At 48.4% G+C, this 22,909-nt stretch overlaps 1 protein-coding gene across 2 annotated transcripts; it reads right to left on the bottom strand.

Moving 5' to 3' along the window:
- Positions 1 to 3,752: 3,752 nt before the first annotated feature.
- CHRNB3 (cholinergic receptor nicotinic beta 3 subunit) lies at positions 3,753 to 15,531 on the bottom strand (the record flags this gene model as incomplete). 2 transcript variants are annotated; one of them, XM_082013013.1, is made up of 6 exons in its annotated part: positions 3,753 to 3,887; positions 5,208 to 6,090; positions 6,322 to 6,431; positions 11,339 to 11,383; positions 12,461 to 12,612; positions 15,489 to 15,531. In XM_082013013.1, the coding sequence occupies 6 exons, from the start codon at positions 15,529 to 15,531 to the stop codon at positions 3,753 to 3,755; spliced, it is 1,368 nt and encodes a 455-aa protein (XP_081869139.1). The 2 variants fall into 2 exon arrangements, with proteins under 2 accessions (XP_081869139.1, XP_081869140.1); XM_082013014.1 differs by lacking the exon at positions 15,489 to 15,531 and adding an exon at positions 14,575 to 14,608.
- Between the last annotated feature and the right edge of the window lie 7,378 nt (positions 15,532 to 22,909).

Genomic DNA, 22,909 nt, shown 5'->3' with positions numbered 1-22,909 from the left:
TCCTGAATGTTGCGTAATTATGTAGTGACTGACAGACAGATGTGTGAACAAGCATGGTTTATTTTGTCAGCCTGTCAATTAAAGATCACTCCTGGGATATCTTTCTTGAAGAATTTGTTGGGTTTTTTTTAAACTCCCTGCTGTTTAGAGATGCTACTAAATGACATTTGCTATGCTGGCTCTTTAATCAGAAAGCAGGGGAGGGGAAAGAATGGGAATTTGAAGACGAGAGCTGCATTCTGAGCCCGAAAGCTTCATTTCTACAAGGAAGTCCGCTGTTGCAGTCTATGGCCATAGAAACAATGAAAATACTGTGGCTCAAGGTGTACTGCATTGGTGTCTTAGGCCTGTCAGCTACTACCCCACAGCCAGTAAGCTGACTGTAGCAAAATCCCTGGCTTTTTGTCAAAGTTTTCACAACTGTACAGTTCCTCATCTCCAGTTAGGAGGCCTCCGTGCCCCAGCACCAGCTCCCCGTCTTTGTCATTTACACTGCTACTTATCTCTCTGTCTTGCCTCTGGACCTCAAACACAAGGCCTGGACAGTTCAGCTCATCAGCTTTGTATCCTAAGGAAGTAAGATACAAAGTCATGTTTTGATTCCTTCCAAGTGTACTTTTCCCATTCCTTCCCCCAACCCAATAACTTTTGAATTCTTTTTTTCCCCATTTTCAGGCACATTTAAGACTGAGCGCCTCACATACTCCTGTCAGCTTTGTGAAACTGGTTGGCTGATTTGGGAGAGCAGGGCTGATGGGCACAATAAGCATCTCACCTTGGAAAAAGCGCAATAGGGTTCCACCTCTGAGCAGGCGTTGAAGAACCCCAACAAAAGTGACATTTTTGCTTGTCCCAACTCTTGTTGGTGGGACGTTCTAACTGAAATACCAAGAAAAATTTCACCCAGAGGAGGTCCCATCCCAGACACCGAGTTGGGTCACACACTGCGCACAGCCACAGAAAAAGTATCCATGTTCGTTGCAGGGCACACGGAGTGGTGTGTCTGTTCTCATCCCATCGGCTCCAAAGCCACATCAGCAATGCCCCTGATTATATGTCCCAGTGATAAATGTAGCACTGGCAGCCAGAGGTCTCCTTTCCTTGAGAGTAATGGCATCTATGAATTAATTTTAAAAGAACAGAAACAGTTCGACAGCTCAACCAGTTCATTACGTTCTCTTCCCAAGGTAGACCATCTTTCCACTTTCCCCCTGCTAAAAGGCCCAGAGGAGTTTGTCATATTTGTCTCTTAGTGAATGAATGATACACATGATCCTGCCAAGCAGTGCCAAGTGTGCATCCCCGGCAAACCAGTGTCCAGAAATCAGGGCAGCACATGTTAAGGCAGTAGTAGGGCAGAAGGTTTCTGGGTTTTATTTAAGATTTGAACTTTGAAATGTTATCATCCACAGGCAGAGCACATGGAGCAGAGGAGTCCATCAGAGGACTGTCTGCCCAAATGTCCTCCCTAGTTGTGTTTTTTAGTGGCCCACCAGGCTGTGGGACGTGTTGAATGCATTTGCGGGCCAGCGGCAGGGAAGCTTAGAAACAGTCAGCACAAGGAAATAATGAGCAGGGAGGCTGCAGAGGTAGCAACCCCAGATGCAACGCTAGGAAGACCAAGAGGCCAAGAGCCATACCTGTGCAGTGTTCATACATCTCCCACTCCAAGACCTGAGCCCTGCTGACTGTTACCAGCATAAGCCAGAAGCAGCAGCTTGGCATCAGACACAGCCACATGAGACATAGACATGTGTAGCCTGCAGGTGGGCAACCAACATGTCACAAGGTGAGGACAGGACTATCTGCCAGCTGAGCACCTGAAGCACTTGCCCAGGAGAGGACTTCGTCATCTGTCATGGCTAACAGGCAGCCCTGGCAGCAGTGCTGAGAGGGAAAACGTATCACTCATTGTTTTCAAGAGTCTGTAAATGCTGAAAAGAAGAGCTTCTTGACTTAAACAATGCAAGAAGAGAGGAGCAGCTGGTAGTCAATGTGTAAGATTTTTATACCAGTGTCTTATGTTAAGACATCTGTCTGTATATGCTGAACTAAATGGGTCTGTTCTAGGTTCCTGCAATATAACCAGATCTGAATGCTTCCTCCTCAAACTCACACACAGAGCTAAAAAGTTATGAGGACTTTCCAAGAATGTGAAAACCTCTCTGAATAGATTGGAGACAAGGCTTTTTAAATGGGCTACAATTTAGACTTTGTTGACAAAAAAAACAACAAGGTGCATATGAGCACTCTCACGCCAGGAATCACTTACTAAATACCTCTTTATTAATAATGATTGCACAAGTGAACAGAACTTTCTGCAATGACACAACAAGATGGGATGATATTAACTCACAGAGGTCTGGTGTGTACACATAATCCAAGCGCAAGAATACCCCTGTGTATTTTTAAGACCTCCTAACCTCCATCCCTAGGGAGAAAGCTTCAAGGATAGCTAAAGCTTTAACACCAGGTTCACATTTAGGTTGTCGAAAATTGCATCTCCAAATCCCTTGTGAGCCTTGAAAACCTCTGCAAGTTCTGAACGGGATTTTCTAAAAGGATTCCATGTTGGCAAAACACTGCCCCAGCAAAATTGGTGAGAGCTTCATCTGTGTGTTTTCTATCAGGTCTCATTTACACTTTTAAGAACCATTTCTAGTCATGCAGAAGGATCCCATTTAAATGAATCAAAGGAATGAAATTCTGAATTGCCTGGGAAACATGAACAAGCCAGCACCCAAAGATGTATCTTCCCGGTAGACAGCCCTCCCCACAACTCAGGAAAAACTCCACTTCTGCACCAACCACAAGTTTCATTTGCCAAAAACAATGTCTGCAGCTTCCCTCCAACAGAACTATTTAGAAAGATCAGTTGCCTTATGGAGTAGCACAGCTACCTTTCTCCATGTGATATGCTTCAGGTGATCTTCCACTTCTAGTGTTGTGAACAAGCAGGTGCAGGAATCATAGTTTCTAAATGCAAAGCATGGGGGAAAAAAGTCGGTACTTGTTTGGCCTTTTGGTATATTACAGAGCAGCAAGCAAAATTTCAAATAATACTGAAAATTTGGTAACACCTTGCAGGTTCCTGAGGGCCAAGAGGAGGGACGAAGTGTGCATGCCATAAAGGCTGGTAGCAGGTGGGCAGAGGGGCAAGTTCTGCCACTGTTGAGCTGATCCTGAGCAAGGTGAGGCCATAGTGTCAATGTTTCGAACACCCCATCTAAAAGGTATTTGTACTTTTTCTGATGCACATGCTGTGCTGTGGCCAGTTCTGGCACGTGCAAAGTGATCTGTACAGACTTTGTGGGTTTTGCTTGGAAGTGTAACTGAGTACTGATTTGTGTTCCTACTATAACTTCTTTTATCAAGCAGCACATTAATTGACCAGTCTGCCTTTTAAGTATAATCACTGTTCCAGGAGTACTTTTTCCAATTTTAATTAGTACTCTCGGCTTTTATTGTAATGTAACCAGGCTAATAGTAAAATACCCAATTACTTATATCCCAGCTGTGCAACCCCAGTTCACTTTAGGACTCAACTGCACACCAAGCCCTTCTCTGATCTCAGCCAAATCTGTAACTGGTAGAGTTGTATGAAAATAGAAAGCACTAGTCAATGCCTGCTGCTACCCGTCACCTTCCCTTGTTCTTGCTGTTGCTTCCCATCCTGTACAACAGAGACCAAGCTTGAAGGCGTCACCATCCCTTGGCTTTGTACTTGTTGTATGCTACTGTGGGAGCATTTTCTACAAAGTGCTGTTCAGCCACATCCGTAACGCAGGGGTAAAGATGAGAACTGAACCCGTCACTGATACCACCAGAAATAACCACAGGAAGATCCGATCCAGGACTTGAGCTACAAATTTCCAGTCTTGGACAACCTGGGAAGGAGATAGGGAGAACAAACAGTAATGAGCCCAGTACTTCATTGATACAGCTGCATATATATTTCAGCTCCAAAAATCTGGTTTTTAAATTAGAATTTTGTGGTGTGCTGTATCCTAAAACTGACGTGGATCACCTTTTCGGCTCCCATAGCTGCAGGTCACTGAAAACACCAGAACGATTCCATAGTTTTACGCACATGGTAGTCAGACTTCTTTCAGCCCGTGCAAAAGCTTTTAGCGAAGTGCATATGTGCAAGTTTACAGACTCAAGCTTGAAGATGGCTTTATAATGAACTGGGTTTCTTTTCACAGAACTGCATTTCCCTTGAAGTACTAGGACTTATCTCTAGCAAAGCACTTTGACGCAGATGTTGCTTCCAGGACGAGTGGTCCCATTTGCTTGTGTTTGCTTAAGTGCTCTGCTGGCTCAGATTGTCTGCACTCAGGAGGGGGATTTTGCATTGTGAGTACCAGCACAACCCTGCACACACAAAAGAGCTATTTATAAAAGCAATTCAAGGGACTTTTTTATTATTATTATTATTTCACCTTCAAACAGAAGGCTTCAGTCATGGACACTGTATGCTCACATACTTTATGTTTGATTTACTGTTCATCTTTCTGCTGAATTCCTCCGCACAGTTCGAACAAAGCCTTGGCCTTTGCTGGGAGGGTGCTAGTGGAAGTTTTTCTCTTTTCCCTGTGTTGCTAGGTGCATTGCCCTGCTCTCCGACCCTCACATGAGATGCATTGTTTATGCACACAGTAATTTGCCACTCTAACAGCCAGGTGGATCGTTGGGAGGAAGAGAAAGGTGGTATTTAGGGACTAATCTGAAAATTGGTGAAAATCTAGAAAACCTCCACTCAAAACAGGGCAGCTACACTGTGTATAGCCGCTGGGAGGCCAGGACTGAGACCTAGCAACTGCTGCAGAGCCTGCCTATAGCTGTTGTGAAAGATACACTTTCAGAGCATGTGACAATTCAGAGGTTTTCCAGATTCATGTCTCTCCCCAGCTGAAGCAGGACAAAGTTACTCAAATAATCCCAAAACAGGACTTTCTCCAGGAGAGGCTGCTGTGGCCTCTTGCACCTGTGCAGAGCGGGGACTCTCACAGCACAGTACAGTTCTCCTTGAAGCAATGTGTTTTCCCAGAAACCATATTCTTTATCAAGCAAGGGAAACTCCCAGGACATGTCTGAGATGAGAGCAGGAGGAAGAGGCAGAGGGAAAAGCAGGCAGAAAAGGTAAGAGCTTGGAAGCCATTGCTGTCAAGGAAACTGTGATCCCTCCTTGCCCTCCCTTCACCTACCTGTCTGATGAAATGCTCCTTTTTAACATGCCTGGAAATGTACCGAATGGAGTCGGCTGCCTTTTCCAGAAAGGCAATGACAATTTTCTCTCCGTCTTTTGCTTGCTTATGTTTCTGCTTCCCCAGGAACTTTGATTTCAAGATAGTTTCCTTTTCTTCAGTGTCTGAGAAGGAGTAACGGTCTACATGGCCCTTCATGCAGAGCAGCCGAGGCAACTTCTGGAGGAAGAGCCTTTTAACCCAGGGAGCCATGGGATGGTAAGTTGCTGAGGAGCGGTGGTGGACGTTGATAACAAACACCGTCACGATGATAGAGAGGGTCACAAAAATCATGATGAACAGCAGATACTCACCGATCAGAGGGATGACTTTGGAAGAAGAAGGAATTATTTCCTCAATCACTAAAAGGAAAACAGTGAGGGAGACTAGAACTGATGTAGACAATGAGAGCTTTTCTCCTTCATCTGAAGGGAGGTAAAACACCAGGACAGTCAGAAATGACAATTCCAGGCAAGGGATTATTAAGAAAAGAGTATAAAACAGCGGAAGGCGCCTCAACACAAAGGAGTAAGTGACAAACGGGTAGGAGTACAGCCCATCCTTCCTGTTGCCTTTCATACCTTTGGCATTTAAGATCTCCCACTCCCCATTATCAAAGAAGTCTTTCCTGTCTACATTTTCATCCACTAAAATCAAGTCCACCATACTGCCATCATACGTCCACGACCCAAACTTCATGGAGCAGTTCTGCCTGTCAAAGGGGAAGAAGGTCACATCCATCGTGCAGGAGCTCTTATAACTGGCCGGTGGCGTCCAGGTCACCACTCCATTGTACTTCACTATGACTTTGGTCATCAGGGATCCTTCAAAACGTCCGTCAGCACTGGGAGTTGGACAGAAAGAAACAGTACCAAGTTCAAGACTCCATTTTCCCCACAATTCCCACAATACCCTCACAACTCTGCTTTCTACCCATCACCTGGAGCACAAGAGAAGTCAACATTCATACTGCCTAAAGAAGCAGCCTTCTGACAGCACACACAAGCTTCACGGTGGCTGACATGCTGTGCCCAGGCTCTGGCCTAAGCCCAGACCAAGGAGCTATGCTACTCACTTTTCAAACAGAACAATGTCAGGAAGCCACAGGGTCTCTGATGGGACACGGATGGCAGTGATCCCACCATATTCTTCTGGATTCCAGGAGAGCTTGTGGTCGATCCATTCCTGTAACAAGCCAGCAGAGTCCTCTGCCCACTCATACACAACAACCTCATCCCCACCACCTGCCCCAGAGGAACTGCATCGAACAGCACAATGGGCAGAGCTTGGTGTAAGACTACTCAGCTGCAGAGAGGGTGCTAGGCAGGTATGGCTGGGAGATGTTAATTCCCACAAGCACTGCCCCTGTGGCCACAGGTGAACCCCATCAACCCATCCCTTTGCAGGCAACCTCAAGGCAGGCACTCCCGAAGAGCACCGTCTCTCACTACACTCACCACCCTACCCAGCCCACCTGAGGGTAGTCCAGAAGGAAGGAGCCACTTCGCTTGGTTATGGCACCTCTTCTTCCTCTGAGAATGAGCCCACAGTGTTTTTGGCTAGCACTGACCCCACAGAAGAGCCAGATGGCATGGCTACTACTACCCAAGTGACAGAGAGGTGGCCTTCAATTTTTTGGTGGAGACCTGGCTTTTTTCAGTGAACAGAATACAACACCTAGTATCTATACACTGCTCTTGAAAACCAAATAATTTTTCTTTCATCAGAAAGGCCTGTGCACTATTGCAGGAAAAGTAATATGACACTATTGTAAAGCATTTGGTTACAATCCTGAAGAGATAACGCTATAAAAAGCAAAAGCAGGGGGAGTCCTCTCCATTTTCATCATGCTGAACTCCAGAATAATTTTTCTCTCCTCTTTGTATTTTTCAGGTGGGGAGATTCTAGCAAAGTGGCTTTAGCAACCTGGAGATTTTCACAGAGATGGAACGGAAAAGCAGCTCTCTGATCCCTATTCATTATTGATGTGGGTTTTCACTTGCCCACAGGAATAGCAGCAAGAGGAAGCAAGAGCTGTAGACTGTGGTCAATACCAAGAAGCAGAAGATGAACCACTTTCCATTAAGCTCCAGCACTAAGAGTTCCCCAGGGATGTGGGCACTTTTCTCTGTGACTTAAGGATGAACCGAAAAGCGATATTCTCTGCTTCTCCCACCATATTGTTACCCTCTTACTTCTTTGGTTCCACGTGTTTTCACAGCTATACATACAGACACTTGTTATTGCAGTCCTTTATAGTGTGACGGCAATCCAGAGCCTCAGTGGAGACCTAAACACAGACAGTGAGAACAAGTGTCTTCCTCTGGTGCAGGGAAGGGATGGGGCCCAAGGTCATGGGCAGGTGGCTGGTAGACCCCCCCTAAAATCTGGCCCAAGGCACAAGTGACAGAGGCAGTTGCCAGTGTTACCATGGCAGGATTAATGGCCCCGCTACCTGCACCAGAAGAGATATGAACCTACTCTCTGAGCTGCCCAAATGGCTGATGTCAGCTATCAGGCCCAACTCTCCACGTTCCTGCTGCTGAAGGAGGGATGGGAACTGTTCAGGTGTGGAAAGAGAGGAGGGGTCATTGCTGCTCTTAGCCTCAGTAGGAGGGACAGAGCAGACTACTTGTAGTGTGAACCTTTCTCTGTGGATGGGTACCTACCCGTCGTTTCCAGCAGCCTGGGCTGATAGATGAGCACGGACTCACGTGTGTTCTGGACGCCTCCTGTAATAGGTGCGAGGGGGCTTAGGCTGGAAACATACCTGTTAGCCCAGGGGATAGTCTGGACCGATGGCAGTGGCCAACACAGCCAGCTCATAGCCTGCACTAACACAGCAAAAGCAAATGCCCTGCGAGCCACCTGGAGACATAATCATCCCTCTGGAGTTGAACTGGAGCAGCCCCTCGGCCCGGGTTATTTGCTGCATCTGCAATGCTCCTGCCTCCCCCCTGCCCTGCATGGATTTCTCTCCCAGCTAAAGTGCTCTTTCATGTCTGCGAGGCAAGTGGTTGCGTGTCTTCTTACTAGAGCAGAAAATAGATTGTGTGCAGACTTTGAGGATGAGCAGTTTAAAACAGGAATCTCGCTATGGGCTATGCTGACACCAACTGTAGCAGCAGATGCGAAGGGCCCTTTCCTCTCTTCTCCCTTTCTTCCAAGCTGCTCCAGACCCTCCTGTTGCTCTCCCCTTCCTCCAGTTCTGCCAAACACCTGTGTCTGGGCTGTCACTCAGGTGCTTAACCCGCAGCAAGTGGACCAGGAAACGCTGGACCCACGCTCTTGACCCTTGCTTAGTAGACTCCATAGTTTGCCCAAACCCAAATACTTTCTCAGCAACCACTAAAAGCATCTTTGCATCTTCTGTGTCTGCCTGCATGCACATTAAGTCCCACCATCCTGAGGAACTGGATTTTTGAGGTAAAAAAAAAAAAAAGAAAACCCTTGGATTTAAGCGTTGCTTACTTAAGAAAAGCCAGATTCTTTGCAGAGAAATTATGACTGTGATTTTCCCTAAACCTCACAGACCAAGGGCGAAAACTAGACGCCCGTGACCTCCCCAGCTCCTGTAGAAGGACAGGGTCTGTGTCATTAGAGAGTTCTGTTTGTTTGTGCAGCTCATAGCCTGCACTAACACAGCAGAAGCAAATACCCTGCGAGCCACCTGGAGACATAATCATCCCTCCAGAGTTGAACTGGAGCAGCCCCTCAGCCTGTTTGTTTTTCACTTTTTCCTACCCGAAGGAAAACCTGATTTTAATTCTGCTTAAGTTTTAAGGACCTTTTCCCAGCTGTTGTGCTTATGCACTCTAATAATCCCCCAAGCGCTGGACTGCACGTGGGACCAGTTCACACCAAGCCTGTGGGAACGCATGACTCCCAAAGCAGGACACCTGGGTGAGGCCACAGGTATTCAGTGCTCTGCCTGACCTCCTGGGGACATCTGCATGTGTGAAAATTAGAGCCTGTGTCTCACTTATTTTCTGTTCTCTTTGCATTTCATTTTGGCCTTGAGGTTCTCAGCCCCTCAGGCAAAGAAGCGGTATTAGAAATGGTAACAGCTTGTGAGAGCCCAGGTCAGTAATCCCGAAAATCACATTGCTGAGTTACCCGAGGGAGCTGCCCTGGCTAAAATCTGAGCACAGTCTCCAAAGGCTTCCAGAGAAATCAGCATGTCTACAGTCCAGCCTCCTTCTTTCAGCCACAACATGAGGCAGAAGGATCAGATAAAGTGGTTTCCCCCTCATCCTCATCCTCCCCCACACCCAAGAGGCAATGTGTGGATGGTGGCATGTCCCTACCTCCTGCAGCATGTTTGGAGTAACTTGCAGCAGAACCTGATCTGCCACAGCAGGAGTGGCAAATATAGGCTCCAGGCTATGACTCTGGGGAGGTCCATGCTGCGATACAAACCAGGTGCTCAGCGTGGGTGGGCTAACCTGAAATGTCCCCACAGAGGTTCACGCAGCAATGGAGAGAGGATCAGTTGGTGTCTGTCTGCATTAGCATCTCAGGCCTGATGCCCCAGGGCAGCCTCGACTTGTATTTGGCCCGCTAATGTGAGCCAAAACTTCAGGTCCCTCTCTTCTGCAGTCACTGTAACCTGGGTGAAGATGTCATCCAGCCAGAGGGATGAAGGCTGCCCCAAGGGCATAGGAGACTCTGCTGTCCTGGATGGAGCAAGCAGCCAAGCCTTCCCTAAGGAGACCGTCAGCCCCAGGAATATTCTGTCAAAGGCTGAAAAAGGCTGTAAAATCTTTCTGGGGACACTTGCAGGAGCAGAGACAATGAGGAGTGTGAAGTGGGTTGATTTCACACCTGCAGACTGCAGGGCTCGGACCCGCAGGGGGAAGTGGGTGCCGCAGCCAGCAAGGAGAGAGGGTGGGAATGGGGAGAGGGCAGGTGGGAGGCGAGGGGCTACTTTTGTAGGATGGCTCTGCTGGCTACCCAAGAGGCTGCCCAGACAAAGCAAGGAAGCCAGGATCTGGCCCTCTGCACCTGAGGGGCTCTGCGTTGCAGAATTTATTCATTGCTGCTGAAGGAGGGGAAAATGTAACATCGCAGCCCTGTCAGGGCAGGCTCTCAGCAGCTGGATGCGGATCAGCGGCAAATTTCCCCAGCAAAAGGGGAAATTCCTGTCCTCCCTGTAGGCAGGGGAAGTCTAAGCATCTCCCTCTTCAAGGGAGAGACCATCTTTGCATGTAATGTCCATGTGGCCTTTAGGGGTTCTGCTCCACCCAGAAGCTCACACACTGCAGCACTACAGGTACCAGATTGAGAACAAGAACAGGACGCAATTCTTCTTTGCCAGCCCAGCGGCTCCTGGGAACCACTGCCCATGGCATCGTTTCAAGTACAGCTTGGGTTTTGCGTCCTTTGCCTAGGATCCGCTGACATGTTTGTAGATACTCACATGGTCGAGAGACTTAAAATAATCATCACATGGTCAATAAACTGGTGCAATGTAATCTAAACCAAATGCAGTGTTCTTCAGGAGTGAAGAAGAAAGGAGACCTAACAGTTCAACTTGCAAATCACCACCACTTGCATAAATTATTGCCACTTTCAGAAGCAAATATGTTAAGAGAGATCTGATTAATTTGCCACGGATTTTAATTTTGGGGGGTAACATGCTGACCTTTTCTTTCTCTTTACTTATGCTGAAGAAGAAACCTATCTGAGGCACCACTCATCTCAGGCAAGGAAGACAGTACTTGCGTGACCTCTATGTCTGAGATGGGATAGTCCCTCAGGGCACACGCAGCATCGCAGGGATAGCCGCTGCCGTGTCAGGAGACGTTGCGTCCCTGAAATACAGCTGGCTTGAGCGTACGTCTGGGGTGCAGGCCAGGAGAAGAGGGTAACTTTTTCCTGAAGGCCCCCCTGCCTGCCTTTCTGCCCCTTTTTGCATTTGCTGAAGTGAGAGGAGAAAAGTAAAAACTTCAGGCAAGGGGACACGGTGCTGCTTTTGTCTGGCCACTCGGTGCCGCGGAAGGGGGTGGACAGCGTGGTGGGCAGCCGGCTGGGAGGGCTGCTCAGGTCAGCAGCCCACACTCAGAGGGGAGGTCTTATTTGGTCTAATTTACCTGCTTCAGCCACACGTTGGTTGTCATCAGCTGATTCTTCTCATCCTGGGGTGACAGAAGGTAAAGAGGATTGCAACATCAAAATAAGCCAGCAGAAACAGACCCTATGCCTGCTGAGTCAACCCTATGCTGAGCAGGGGAGATCCCTATGGTCCTGTTTCCCCATGGGCCTGGGCTCTTCAGCCACTGTTGGGGGAAGTGAACTGACGTCTTAGGTGCTGTCCTTGCTCTTGCTGGGAGCTCGTGAGGCTGGAAAACGGAGGTCAGGCATTTCACAGAAGCCCAAAGGAATCAGATGCCAATGCGCAGGAAGGCAGCAGGTCTCAGCCAGCAAGTGGGGTCAGGACTCACGTGGTTGTGGGCTCACAGGGTGGCTCATCTCCCCACGCTGCTCAGCCTGGAGTGAGCTTGGGAAGATAAAAGCTGAAACATTGTCCTCAATATGTAAACCGAGCAGAAAATTAGAGTCTGGCTTCCACAGCACAAGGGGATGCTGCCAAGGGCCAGGGGATGTGAGGAGCACACTGTTGTGTGGATACCTCTGGGCCCTGTGCAAATTCCACTGTTCATTGCAGTGATGGAGGGGAACGGCAAGGGAAACCTTCCACATGGGCAAAAACACGGGCTTGTCTGTTTTGCCTCTAGTGTCTGATCTGAGTGGCCAGCTGGGTTAAGATAGGAGTTCTCTTGGGCCCAAATACAAGCTTTGCTTAGAGTGAACAATGTCCAACCAGCTCCACCCTTCCTCACCCCTATCCTGTAGCTGCCTTGTCATTAAATTGCAAACATATGTGCCAGGGGCTGTCTGGCGTGGACTGTTTGGTCAGTACCTGATGTGATGAGGCCTTATTCACCGAGAACAGCAGGTGAAAAAGGACCTTCAGGTTTGCCACAAGACAAACGAGTCTTACGGCCTGTGCTGTGCGTGGGGCCAGAGGTCACATCACCAGCACCGCGTCACACTCAACGTTTCATTGCCTGAATGAAAATCAGGCCAAACGCCATCACTTTGCACTTCACGTGTCAGGAGGCAAAAGCCAACGGCATCACCAGCCCTCCCAGGTGGATGCACGATGGTCTATAACAGAAGGGGTGTTTTACCAAATCCAGCACAACACTTACCACATCCACAAGCTGTGATATCTTTAATCCAAAAAGGACTTTGATAGTGTCATTGGAGTTTTCCACGGGGCGGACCCATTTCTGATAGCCTTGAAATAAGTGCTTGAGGAGCGCATCCTCATTTTCAGCAATTGAACTGAAGGCAGACACATCTGGAAGAGAGCAACAGAGAGTGGGGACGTGCCAGAAGGCAGACGTGGAGAATGGCACAACCTGAAGAAGTGAGGCAGAGCGATGATGTGAGACAAATTCACCTCTGGGCAGCTCCTGTCAGTAAAATCTGTAGGAATTCAGATGCACAGACTCTCTGCAGAGCCAGGGTGAGGGGAGGGGCAGGCAAGAGAGCCCAAGCCCAATTCACACACACACAAAAATCATAAGACTAGAGAAGTGATGACTTTGTACTAGGTTTCTTGTTTTCTGTGGCCTTTTTGTCTTGAGTCAACGTACTTACCCAGTCTTTCTTATTTATTATTCTTTAGAAGACCCACAGGCTCAGACCATCAAGTGCTGTCTTTCACTCTTGAGTAGTAAATACCCAGCCTGATAAATGACATCCCAAGAAAGAGTTCTGTTTTTTCACACACCTGTGGTGTACCACAGAGAGCTGGGGCCATGGGGGAAATCTGGTCACTGTGGGGCAATCCCTGGCTGGCTGGCTTGCAGCTAGAAAGAGCAGCAATACACTCTGGGCGTTTCAGGGCCCAGGGATTTCACTTGCTTGGTTTCTACAGCCTCTCTGAGATGGAGGCTGCCCAGCACAAGGATCGGGGTGGTGGGATTTCCTCACTGGAAGCTGAGGGAGCTGTAAGCCAGATCTGAGGGAGCATGCAGCACTTGCAAATGAATCCTCCTCCTGGGGTTAACCAGGGCATAGCAGCAAATCATTGAGAAACATGAATTCTCCCCGTCAAGGAGTGGGTTAGGTGGGCAACAGCATCGGTGGAGCAAAAAGCAAAAGGACCTCATCTGGCAGCAGGAGGAGCTGGATGATGCAGTCAGGGCCAGGTCTGCCTGCAACAAAGCACGGAGCCATCATGGTCCGTACCTGCAAGAGGTGGGACTGCCCTGGTCCCTGCCACCATGCTCCCCCTCTCCCCTCTGCTACCATGAAAGGCAAAGGGCAGTTTAGACCCTCGATCCTCTCCCAAACGCCAGCCCCACTCTCTGTGTTGCTGAGGACCTGACACGACTAATGCAGCCTGGATTCTCTCAGGATGGCACAAGGTCATCCCTCACTTCCAGCCACAGAAAATGCCCATTCCTCTTTGAGAAGCTGTAAACTCTGAAGCCTAATGATTGCCACTCATGGGGTAACAATTACTTTACTGTGAGATAGAACATCTGGCACAGGCTGTGCTTGTCCTCCGTTGTTGGACATGCAGCTGTGGTGGAGTTACCTAATGCTGGGGAGGTGGAGGCCAGCTGGTCAGAGGGAGCTTTCACATGCCTTTCCACCTGCTCTGCACCACAGCCAGGCATGGGCTCATGCAGCTCTCAATACTGTTCATAGCAGCCTCTGTGGCCACCTTGTGTCTTGCCATTTTGTCACAATCCTTTGAGGTCTGCTGTTACCAACTGGGAAACCACAAATGCCCCTTCTGCTTGCTCCAGTGTTTATTCTCATAGCCAGGGCTATCCCTAGCTCCAAATCGGGGAGAGAGTCTGGGGTCCATCCTAGGAAACTGGATTGCCTGCCCAAACATGCCAGACAGGCATTGCATCCACAACCAAAGCAAGAGAAAGAAGGTATTTCTTCCCCCCTCACTACCCACAACCTCAGTAGCCCAGTCCCCGACACATACAAGTCTCTGCAGAGACCCCGGCTCCCAGCCCTTTTGCTTTCCCTTTAGGTCTGTGGTTGCTAAACACAGGAAAGACAATGGGAAAGACATAGAATAGAAAAAATACACAACCCCAAAACATGCAGGATCAAAACCACCTTTGTCTTAATGCTGGAATACATTGCTCTGATTTTACTCGTGTGTGACTCCCTGCACACACATACACAACCACATACCCCACGGGCACGGTGTCTGTGGCTGTGTATGATCTCCCTCACAGGAAAACAGTGCCATTTCACAGCCCATATCCCATGTGAAGTCCAAGGGCCCCAGTGGCTCCAAGAGGGTATAGCAGAGAGGTGGTAAAGCTGATTTTGGGGCTGTATGTGTCAATTCTGGGGAAGCCACAAAAAAGAGTGAAAACTTGAGAAGTCTCACAAAGCAAGCCAGAAGGAGTAAGATTGGTGCCCTTATAAGACAGCCTCAGCACTTGCAGGGGGACAGCTTAATAGCAGAAGTTTTTAATGAGAAGGAAGACATACCAAGCAGAAAAAGCAGCCTAACAGCTCCTTTGATCAAGCCCCATCTGATGTTTAAGTTAGATAAAGCCATGGAGAAGACACTGAACAAAGTAGTTGAAAAAGCCTTTCAAAAAACAGAGAAGCAGCCATAGGACAGATGCATCCCTGAATTTACCACACGGCGCACAGAGAAGGCAAAAGTTTGGGAGCTCCCCAGCGGGTTACCACAGGTACAAGCAAGTGAGCACTGTCTGCCATCTCCCCTCTCCCCCAGGTTCCCGTTTCTCTCTGCTGTCTGTGCCAGGAGCAGTTCCCCACCGGTGCTGCGGCAGGGAGTCTGCTAAACAAACGTGCAAAACACCCCGAGAAATACAGACAGGTCACTTAGCCTTTCATCAGCTTGCCTGAGGCATTCGTTTTCCTCCTGGAGATGGAGATTCTGCCATAACTCCCTTCAGCAGTGAGAGTCGAGCTTAGGATTTTTCTGTTAACTTCTACCCAGCGATCACCCCAGTTATGAAAACCCTGTAGCCACACTGGCTGTGGTTGCAATACAAAGGCAGCAGCTGATGCAACCCTTTTTGGCTGGTCAGACAGTGTTAAGAAGAGGACCAAGAGAAGCCAGCATCTACCTCGTCCCAGCAAGCAGCAGCTACCTGTCCAGCAGAAAAAAAATCTTGGACATCTGCAGCTCTGGTTGGAAGAAGAAGAAATCGCACTTACCTGAGTGGCTCAGACACAGCGCAAAGAGCACTAGGCAAAGCATGGGCACCACGGTGGCTCTTCCTTTAAATCTGATCGTTTGTTTTCATAAGCAAATTGGTCTCATCCTAGTGGAGGACTAAAACAATCTAGTTAAAAATCAAGGCAGACAATTGAGTCTGCAAGGGAAGACAGCACCTTTCGAGTCTTATCTTGCCTCATTATGATGCTCTGTAAATCACACTTCATTGATTTTCAGTCAGCTGTCACATCCCATAAGCCTAAAACAGGGCTCTGGGTCCTAAACTCTGACTGATTTGTTTGTGGCGGTATTTGGGTGGCTATAGCCACTGTGGTCTAGGAGTAGAAGTGAGGCAAGGTTTTTAAGGAGGAGAAATGTCTTTTATTATGCTGCCAGTTAGAGCTGGGGGGAAAAAAAAACCAAAAAACAAAAAACAGGCGGCAGATCAGACCAAAGATAGATTACACGCCTGAAAGATTGCCTGTTTGCTGCAGCTGTATCGGTTGGTCTAATAAAAGAGGCAGCCTCCCTACAGACCTTACTTAGCTCATTCATTTTTCATACTACACTTGCTGTTTTACAGCTGTAAGATGGATTTTGGGAGGAAAAAAATGGTAAGATATGGGTGGGAAAACGGGGCCGATTTCTAAATTTATATCTCGTCACTCACACACAAAACATCACAGACAATAGCACAGAAATGCTTGCACAGTACTGTCTATTGGCACAGCTTAACGGGGCATGGTGCCCCAGGGCCTTGTGTTTAGCAACGAGAGTGATGGGGCCTTTAATTATTTATCCAGTTCCTCTGCAGTTGTTGCTCCTCCCCGGTGACCCCTTGGACAGGGGTCCTTTCAGAAGCCACCAGAAACTGCCGATATCAAAAGGGATGCAGGTTCCTCTTTTCCTGTCGCCCTGCCACTCCTCTGCCAAGGGATCTCAGGATCTTCTCGGGTTTCTTCCCAAATGAAAGTCACTTTGCCATCTCTCTCCAAAGCGCAGCTTTTCCCCTGAACTTTTCCTGTTCAAGGAAGAGTGGTGCAAAATTCTTTCAGTTTGCACCCAGACCTAAAACTGTTCCTGCTTTGATTTATTATTTTTGGCTATTCTTTCTGTCTCTGTGCTGACAGAATAATCCCACACATTTGCTGCAAACAAAACTGTTCATGGCTATTTGCATATCCTCAGAGTTTTTCTTCATCCACTGATACACATTTGTGAGGAATTTAATTGCTTTCTGACTTTTATATGGGGAGCCTGTTTTTTTAGCAACAGTTGGGCCCATTTCTTGCAGTGGCCCAGATTTTGGTACAGTCATAAGCGATGTGGTTCAGATTTACCTTATCTAAGGTCCTCACAGAGGACTGATAACCGGCAGGTGTAACCTTATCAGATTATTCCACGTCCTGTGATGAAGAAGATGTCATTCCGGTGTGGTTCAAAGTCACGCTGCTGCTGCAAGTAACCTCCTTGTAGCATCCTACCACCTTATTTGTGATGCTGTGGACTTGCAGCCTGCCTCATCCGTAGCTCCCAGGCAGGCCACCGGCAGCAGTCCAGTGGGTTTGCCTTTTCCACTGACGAACTACACACGGGAAATCTGCAAGGGCCCTTGTCAGCTCCTCGGCTCTGCCAGCGTTCACCGGGCAGGGCTGTAGGAGCAGCCGGTTTCCTCTGCACCCTTCCTCATCCCAGCTGCAAGAAAGCAACTTGGAAACAACAGCGCTATCAAGAGACTGTCTTGAATGAAGTGTCTTGTTATCACCAGCTGCTGTCACCACCAGACTGCTCAGTTTACCCATTAGATCCATAATGGGATATGGATCTAATAAGCACACGATTCATCAAGGTGCACAGTAAGGGTCCTTTTTCATGCTGGCATCAAGAGAACAGTGGGCGCTTGGCTGGGGCAGTGCAGACAGACAACCTGCCATAAAGTTGAGTGTGGACTAAACACAGTTGTCCTGCCTGATGCAAATCTTCCTGCAACAAAGCTACCCCTTAAAAAAGTTAAAATGTTCTGTGCAGACTACCCTGTGCTTTCCAGCATGTTTCTGGTCCTGTACAGGGCTCAGCACCCTCAGGCATATCCATCGTCTTGGCTGAACCACAGCTTCATGACTGCAAGCCCCAGCCTTTGCCATTGACACCTCTGATCGTAATTACTGCTTAAGGTCACAGAATCATTAAGGTTGGAAAAGACCTTTAAGACCATCAAGTCTAACCATCAAGTCAACACCATCATTCCCACTAAACCATGTCCCGAAGTGCCATGTCCACACGTTTTTTTAACACTTCCAGTGATGGTGACTCCACCACCTCCCTGGGCAGCCTGTTCCAATGTTTGACCACTCTCTCAGTAAAGAAATTTTTCCTAATATCTAGTCTAAACCTTCCTTGGTGCACCTTGAGGCATTTCCTCTTGTCCTGTTGCTAGTTACTTGGGGGAAGAGACCAACACCCACCTCACCACAAGCCCCGTTCAGGTAGTTGTAGATCGCGTCCAGGCAGTGCTCTGTTAGACAACGCTGTATTGCAGACTGGAGACAAACTTGTTTTCATAAGGATTTAGCCTGCTGCCTTGAGGTAATGAAATTAAACTATTAGCTGGCTATAGGAGTAGGTTTTTTGCTGCTACATGGTAGTTGCTTGGAGGGGAATACAACATATGCTTGCTTTACCATTGCCTCCACCCGCTGCCTAGATTGTGACAAGAGGTAAGGACCAAGCTTGCCTGGTCTTTGACTTCCAAAATTATCTGGCAACCGGAAGAGGGTATTGGAGAAACAAATTCTGTTTGCTTGCTGATGATGATTGCTGTTTACAAGTCTATTAAGCCATGCTCTACAACATTTTGGGAAGGGAGGTATGAATGAATACTCCATTTTACCAGCCGAGCCATGAAGCACCCATTCTGAGATACCAAATGAATTCCTGGGTAAAACTTGAATCTGCTCTGTTGAGAACCTGCCTTTGCTTTTCCACAGGTCTCATGGGATTTGTAACTGACACAAGGCTGCAATTCCAGGATGGAAAGAGCCAAGAGCTGCCTGAGCACAAGCAACACTTGAACTGGGCCTCACTCTCCCGGCTGCTCAAACTTCTGGGGGAAAAAAACAACCAAAGAAATCCACCTAGAGGCACAAATCCACCAGTCTGAGCCCACATGGTTAACATTAGGAACAACTGAAAACTTGAGGTTATGGCGGAGGGTGCCAAGTCACGTTACCTGTAGGAGTTACGCAGCCGAGCATGGAAAATGCATTTTCCAGGGAGAGGTGGCAGTGTGGACTGGTGACCAGGAGGTGGAGAACCTTGCACTGAGGGGAAAAGGGTGGTGGGGAGGAAGGATGTGGATGGGACATGCTGCGAACCAGAACAGAGAGGCCCCATTTCCAGAAGCAAGAGCTGGAGAGGGGTTTGCAGCACCCCCAGCATTGTTAGCTGCAGGGAGGAAAAAGAGAGTCTGCAGAGGCGAGGCTGCTGCAGCAGATGTGGGGCAGGAGGCTCCATGCAGGTGGATGTGTCTTTTCCCTCCCCAACCCACCTCAGCCTCCCTGGTCCCTGGGGCCAGTACGCCAGGATCCAAGGGAGACACACCTGGGATGCCAGTATTTGGGATGGAGCCAGTCTCCCCCAGAGCTCCCAAGAGAGGACTGAGTCACCCTTGTGCCATCTCGCACCAGGTAGTGAGGGACAGTTTCTGGAGCAAAAGTGGGATGGGAAAGGGCAGCAGTCTTGGAGCCTCGTCTTTGCCCTGGTGCTTCCCCTCCCATCTTCTCTGCTTTAGAGGCCCCACCAAGCACAACCCCATTCAGCGTCTCCCTCCCTGCTGGTTGCCCTCCAACACTCCCTCCCTCCCCCTCCTCCTCCTCCCCCTCCTCCCTGCACCCTTTTCCTACAGGGAGCTGCGCCGCATCCCACCCCCGTCCTTCATCTCTCCCGCGGTGCCCCAGCACAGCCGCCACTTCCCTCCTCCTCCTCCTCTGTTTTTTCCTTCTCTCACGCCGAGGGAAGGTCCTTTCACCTTCTCCTTGCCTTTTTCCTTTGCAGCCTCTGTCGCGGACGTTCCCTCCCACCTCTCCCCCGCTGCCTCAGCACCCCTCCCTGGCAGGAGCCGGGCAGTGCAGGCAGCACCGCGCCGAGGTGCAGGCAGCGCTCTCGGTGCAGCGTCCAGGCCCGTCCTGTATCTTAAGGTCTGTGGATAAAATGGGCCCGTCGGACTTCTTTGGGCTACAGCACGGGTTACATGCTGTGTGAGCTTTGTTCGGGAGCCCAGCGTTAACCTGTGTAATTTAGAAAACCCATGCTCTGAATGATGCATTTGTTGCTGGAACTCTGCACGATGTTGACTGTGCAGAGAACGAGCTCTAAAGATATGTAAGAATTTTGCACTCGTGCATGAACCTGTTCAAGCTGCAGTCAGACAGTTGTTTCAGCGGTGATCAGCCTCTGCAGGTACAGGGACAAGGTTTTGCAGAACAAGACCCGTTCCAGTCCTGGGTTTCCTTGGCACTTTCCTACAGTGAAAAACTCCTGCCTGCCCTCCTTCCTATTTCCACCACATTTACGTGAATGCAGACTTGAGACAGCTTTGAGTCCCTGTGCCTTCTGACAATGTACAGTCCATGCAACTGCCCGCTGCCTGTTTCCCTGTAGAAACCTTCCACTGCTCCATTGGGACTGGAAACGTGTAGGGAGATGGACCTTTTGGAGGTGCACCAGCTCTTCACCACTGTATGCACATGAATATTTCTAACAGGCGGTGCATTGCCCTCTGCATTAGACTCTTTGTTTTCCTTTTTCAGTACTAACTTCACATTGAGGTCTTGTTCAGGACATGGCCCTGTGTCTTTGGGCTCCATGGTCAGTTTCTGCATTTTGGTGACACTAGCCAGCTCTGAAATACGGTAATTTTCAGAACTGTTCAGTCTGAGTTGATAACTGTAAATGAAAATGTGGCTCAGCTCTGCTGTTTTCTCAGCTTGTCTTTCCATTTTATCAAGCTTATCTCTTCTTTGGTAAACTTTCCTTGCAGCCCAAATTTTATCTGCAGCATCATGGACTTGCTGTTCCGATGTCAAGGCTTGGAAGGCTTCAGGGGCAAGCAAACCATTAGCAAGCGTCAAGGCTTTGCAGGGTGTGAAAGAAAACTCTGTTTTGAAGGCAACTGCTCTGGGAATGACAGAAACACCTGGTTCATGTCTGTCTGTGCATCGGCCTCTTGGCCTCTCATTTTCTGTGGTTACACATGGTGCCCGGGAGCCCTTGTCCCAACACACACAGCGCTCCGTGGCAAGAGGAAGAGCCATTGTCCTCTTCTCTGCTTTCTGCTTCCGATTCAATACAGGCTTTTTATCCCCAAGGCAATGGTAAAACCCAAAGGGCAGCTCCTGCCGCAGCCTATGGCCTCGATAAGCTGCCTGAATCCTGGTGGCAGCTTTGTTCATTTCGTCCACTGCTCTTCGGACATGGTAGCCCCGCCACACCGCCTGGATGGTGGTAGCTGACAGACTTTCCTCTCGGAGCTGCTGCCGCACTTTGCTTTGCTGTATCTGGCATGGGAGGGTGGGGGACTCCCTTGGAGATACCGTAGCAAAATCAAATGCTTTGTGAGAAATTGGATGAGGTCTACAGGCTCTGTTCCTGCCTGCGTTTGAGGGTACTTGCTCTTTATAATCTTCTCCTGAGTTAGCAGAGCTGGTTGCTTTGTGGGTCCACATTGTCCATATACAATTCACAGGGAGGTTTCTTTTAAGATTTAGAAACCTATCTTGACACAGATGGTAATTCTCTATTGTCCAGAATATGAAAACCTAACATATTTGCTAGGAATGCTTGGAGGCCCATATTCTTTTGTCTCTTTCTTCATTATGTTACTGGATGGTGTTCTGGTGCTTGTGGCTTTTTCATGATGTTTCAATTAAAAAAAATGCAATTGCTGTTCTGCATTTTCCTCTGCTGCTTTAGGCCTCTTGCTGCCTGCTTGGATTACAGACAAAAAGTTATTTCCTCAGTTAACAAGTTCTCCATCATGTGCATTTTCAGCATGTGTATTAGGAGTTGCATTTCTGTGGAGAAATGTTGTACGTCATGTACTCAAATCTGCAAGTACACAATAACCTTATCAGATTGTGCTTTGTGAACACAACCCTCATACTCAAATTTTTGTACATCATGAGTTCTACCTTTTGGTTTTTTTTTTTTGAAAGCTATTTTTACAGGAAATGCAGCAGCAGCACCATTTGTCTCAGACACATTCAGTCTCACAAAACTCAGGGGCTGAGAAACATAGCTCCAGTGAGCTACAGGACAGATGCCTGTGCCTTCATGTTAGCTTTCAGAAACAAATTGGAAGAGGACAGGAGGAAAAAACAGGCAAACAACAAAAACCCCAACAAAACAAAGCAAGTGTTAAATCCTTGCTTGTGTGCTGAGGTGGCCACTCTCTGGCTGATTCAGACTTGTTCTGACCATTTCCCTTCACCTCGAGGGCTCTTCAGAAACTTTCTCCTGCCAACAATCCATCAGCAGTATGCCTCGTCACCCCTGATATGCCATCCATCTCAAAACCAGAGCCAGAGATGTTAAAAGGCTCCCTGTTTGGCTGGCAGATGATGTGAGTGCAGTATGGCCACATCATTCAGGCACTGCTTTGTCAGATTTTACATGCCTGACTTTCTAGGTGCCCACCAAATGAGAAGATGCTGGAGTCCTGCAAAAGGAAACCGAGCCTGCTCCGCTTAGAAATGCTCTGTCTACAAATGGTGGCTGGGTTTGCTTAAGTGAGGAGCCACTGGCAATGACAAGCATTTTCAGCCACCCAGGTTCCAGGCTGTTTAGTCCTCCTGTGACAAAGACTCCTGATGTTTGAGGTGCACCCACCTTTTGCATGATATCAAATGGTTGCAACTCTTGCCCAGGAAGAAGGAGGTCTGGGCCCTGGGCTGGACCCAGCCTGGACTCATATTTTGGAGGCTGTGGCATGCCGGAGAGCAAAGTCCTCCTACTCAGCTATATTACAGCCAACAATTGTACAAAGCAGGAATTTTAACATAGCAGTCGGGACACTCGGTCAAACAGGGCAGCTCCTATGAAGTGCATGCATTTTACTTTAGATCATCCCTGGTTAAAAAGCAGAAACTGCTTTTTAAAAGCGTTTTTAAAAGCAGAAACTCCGACAGCAGCCAGTCAGCAGACCAGACCTCACCTCTGTCACAGTGGTCACCTTAACCAGCATCGTAAAGGCGGCTTCTCCATGGGAAAACAGTGGTGGGGCAGTTTGCAAGAGGTTCTTCGTTGATACCTCCCACTAACTCACTTCAGTCCTTCTCTAGCCATGTCACAGCAGGGCTCAAGTCACCCCATTGCTATTTCTGAAGACTACCTCCTGATGGTTTGAGCTGGGCTCTGAGCCTTC

This window comes from Phaethon aethereus (assembly GCF_964289735.1).
Source record: "Phaethon aethereus genome assembly, chromosome: Z".
Classification (NCBI taxonomy): Eukaryota; Metazoa; Chordata; class Aves; order Phaethontiformes; family Phaethontidae; genus Phaethon; species Phaethon aethereus.
The sequence above is the reverse complement of the archived record's forward strand: the minus strand, read 5'-3'. Positions and strand labels throughout refer to the sequence as shown.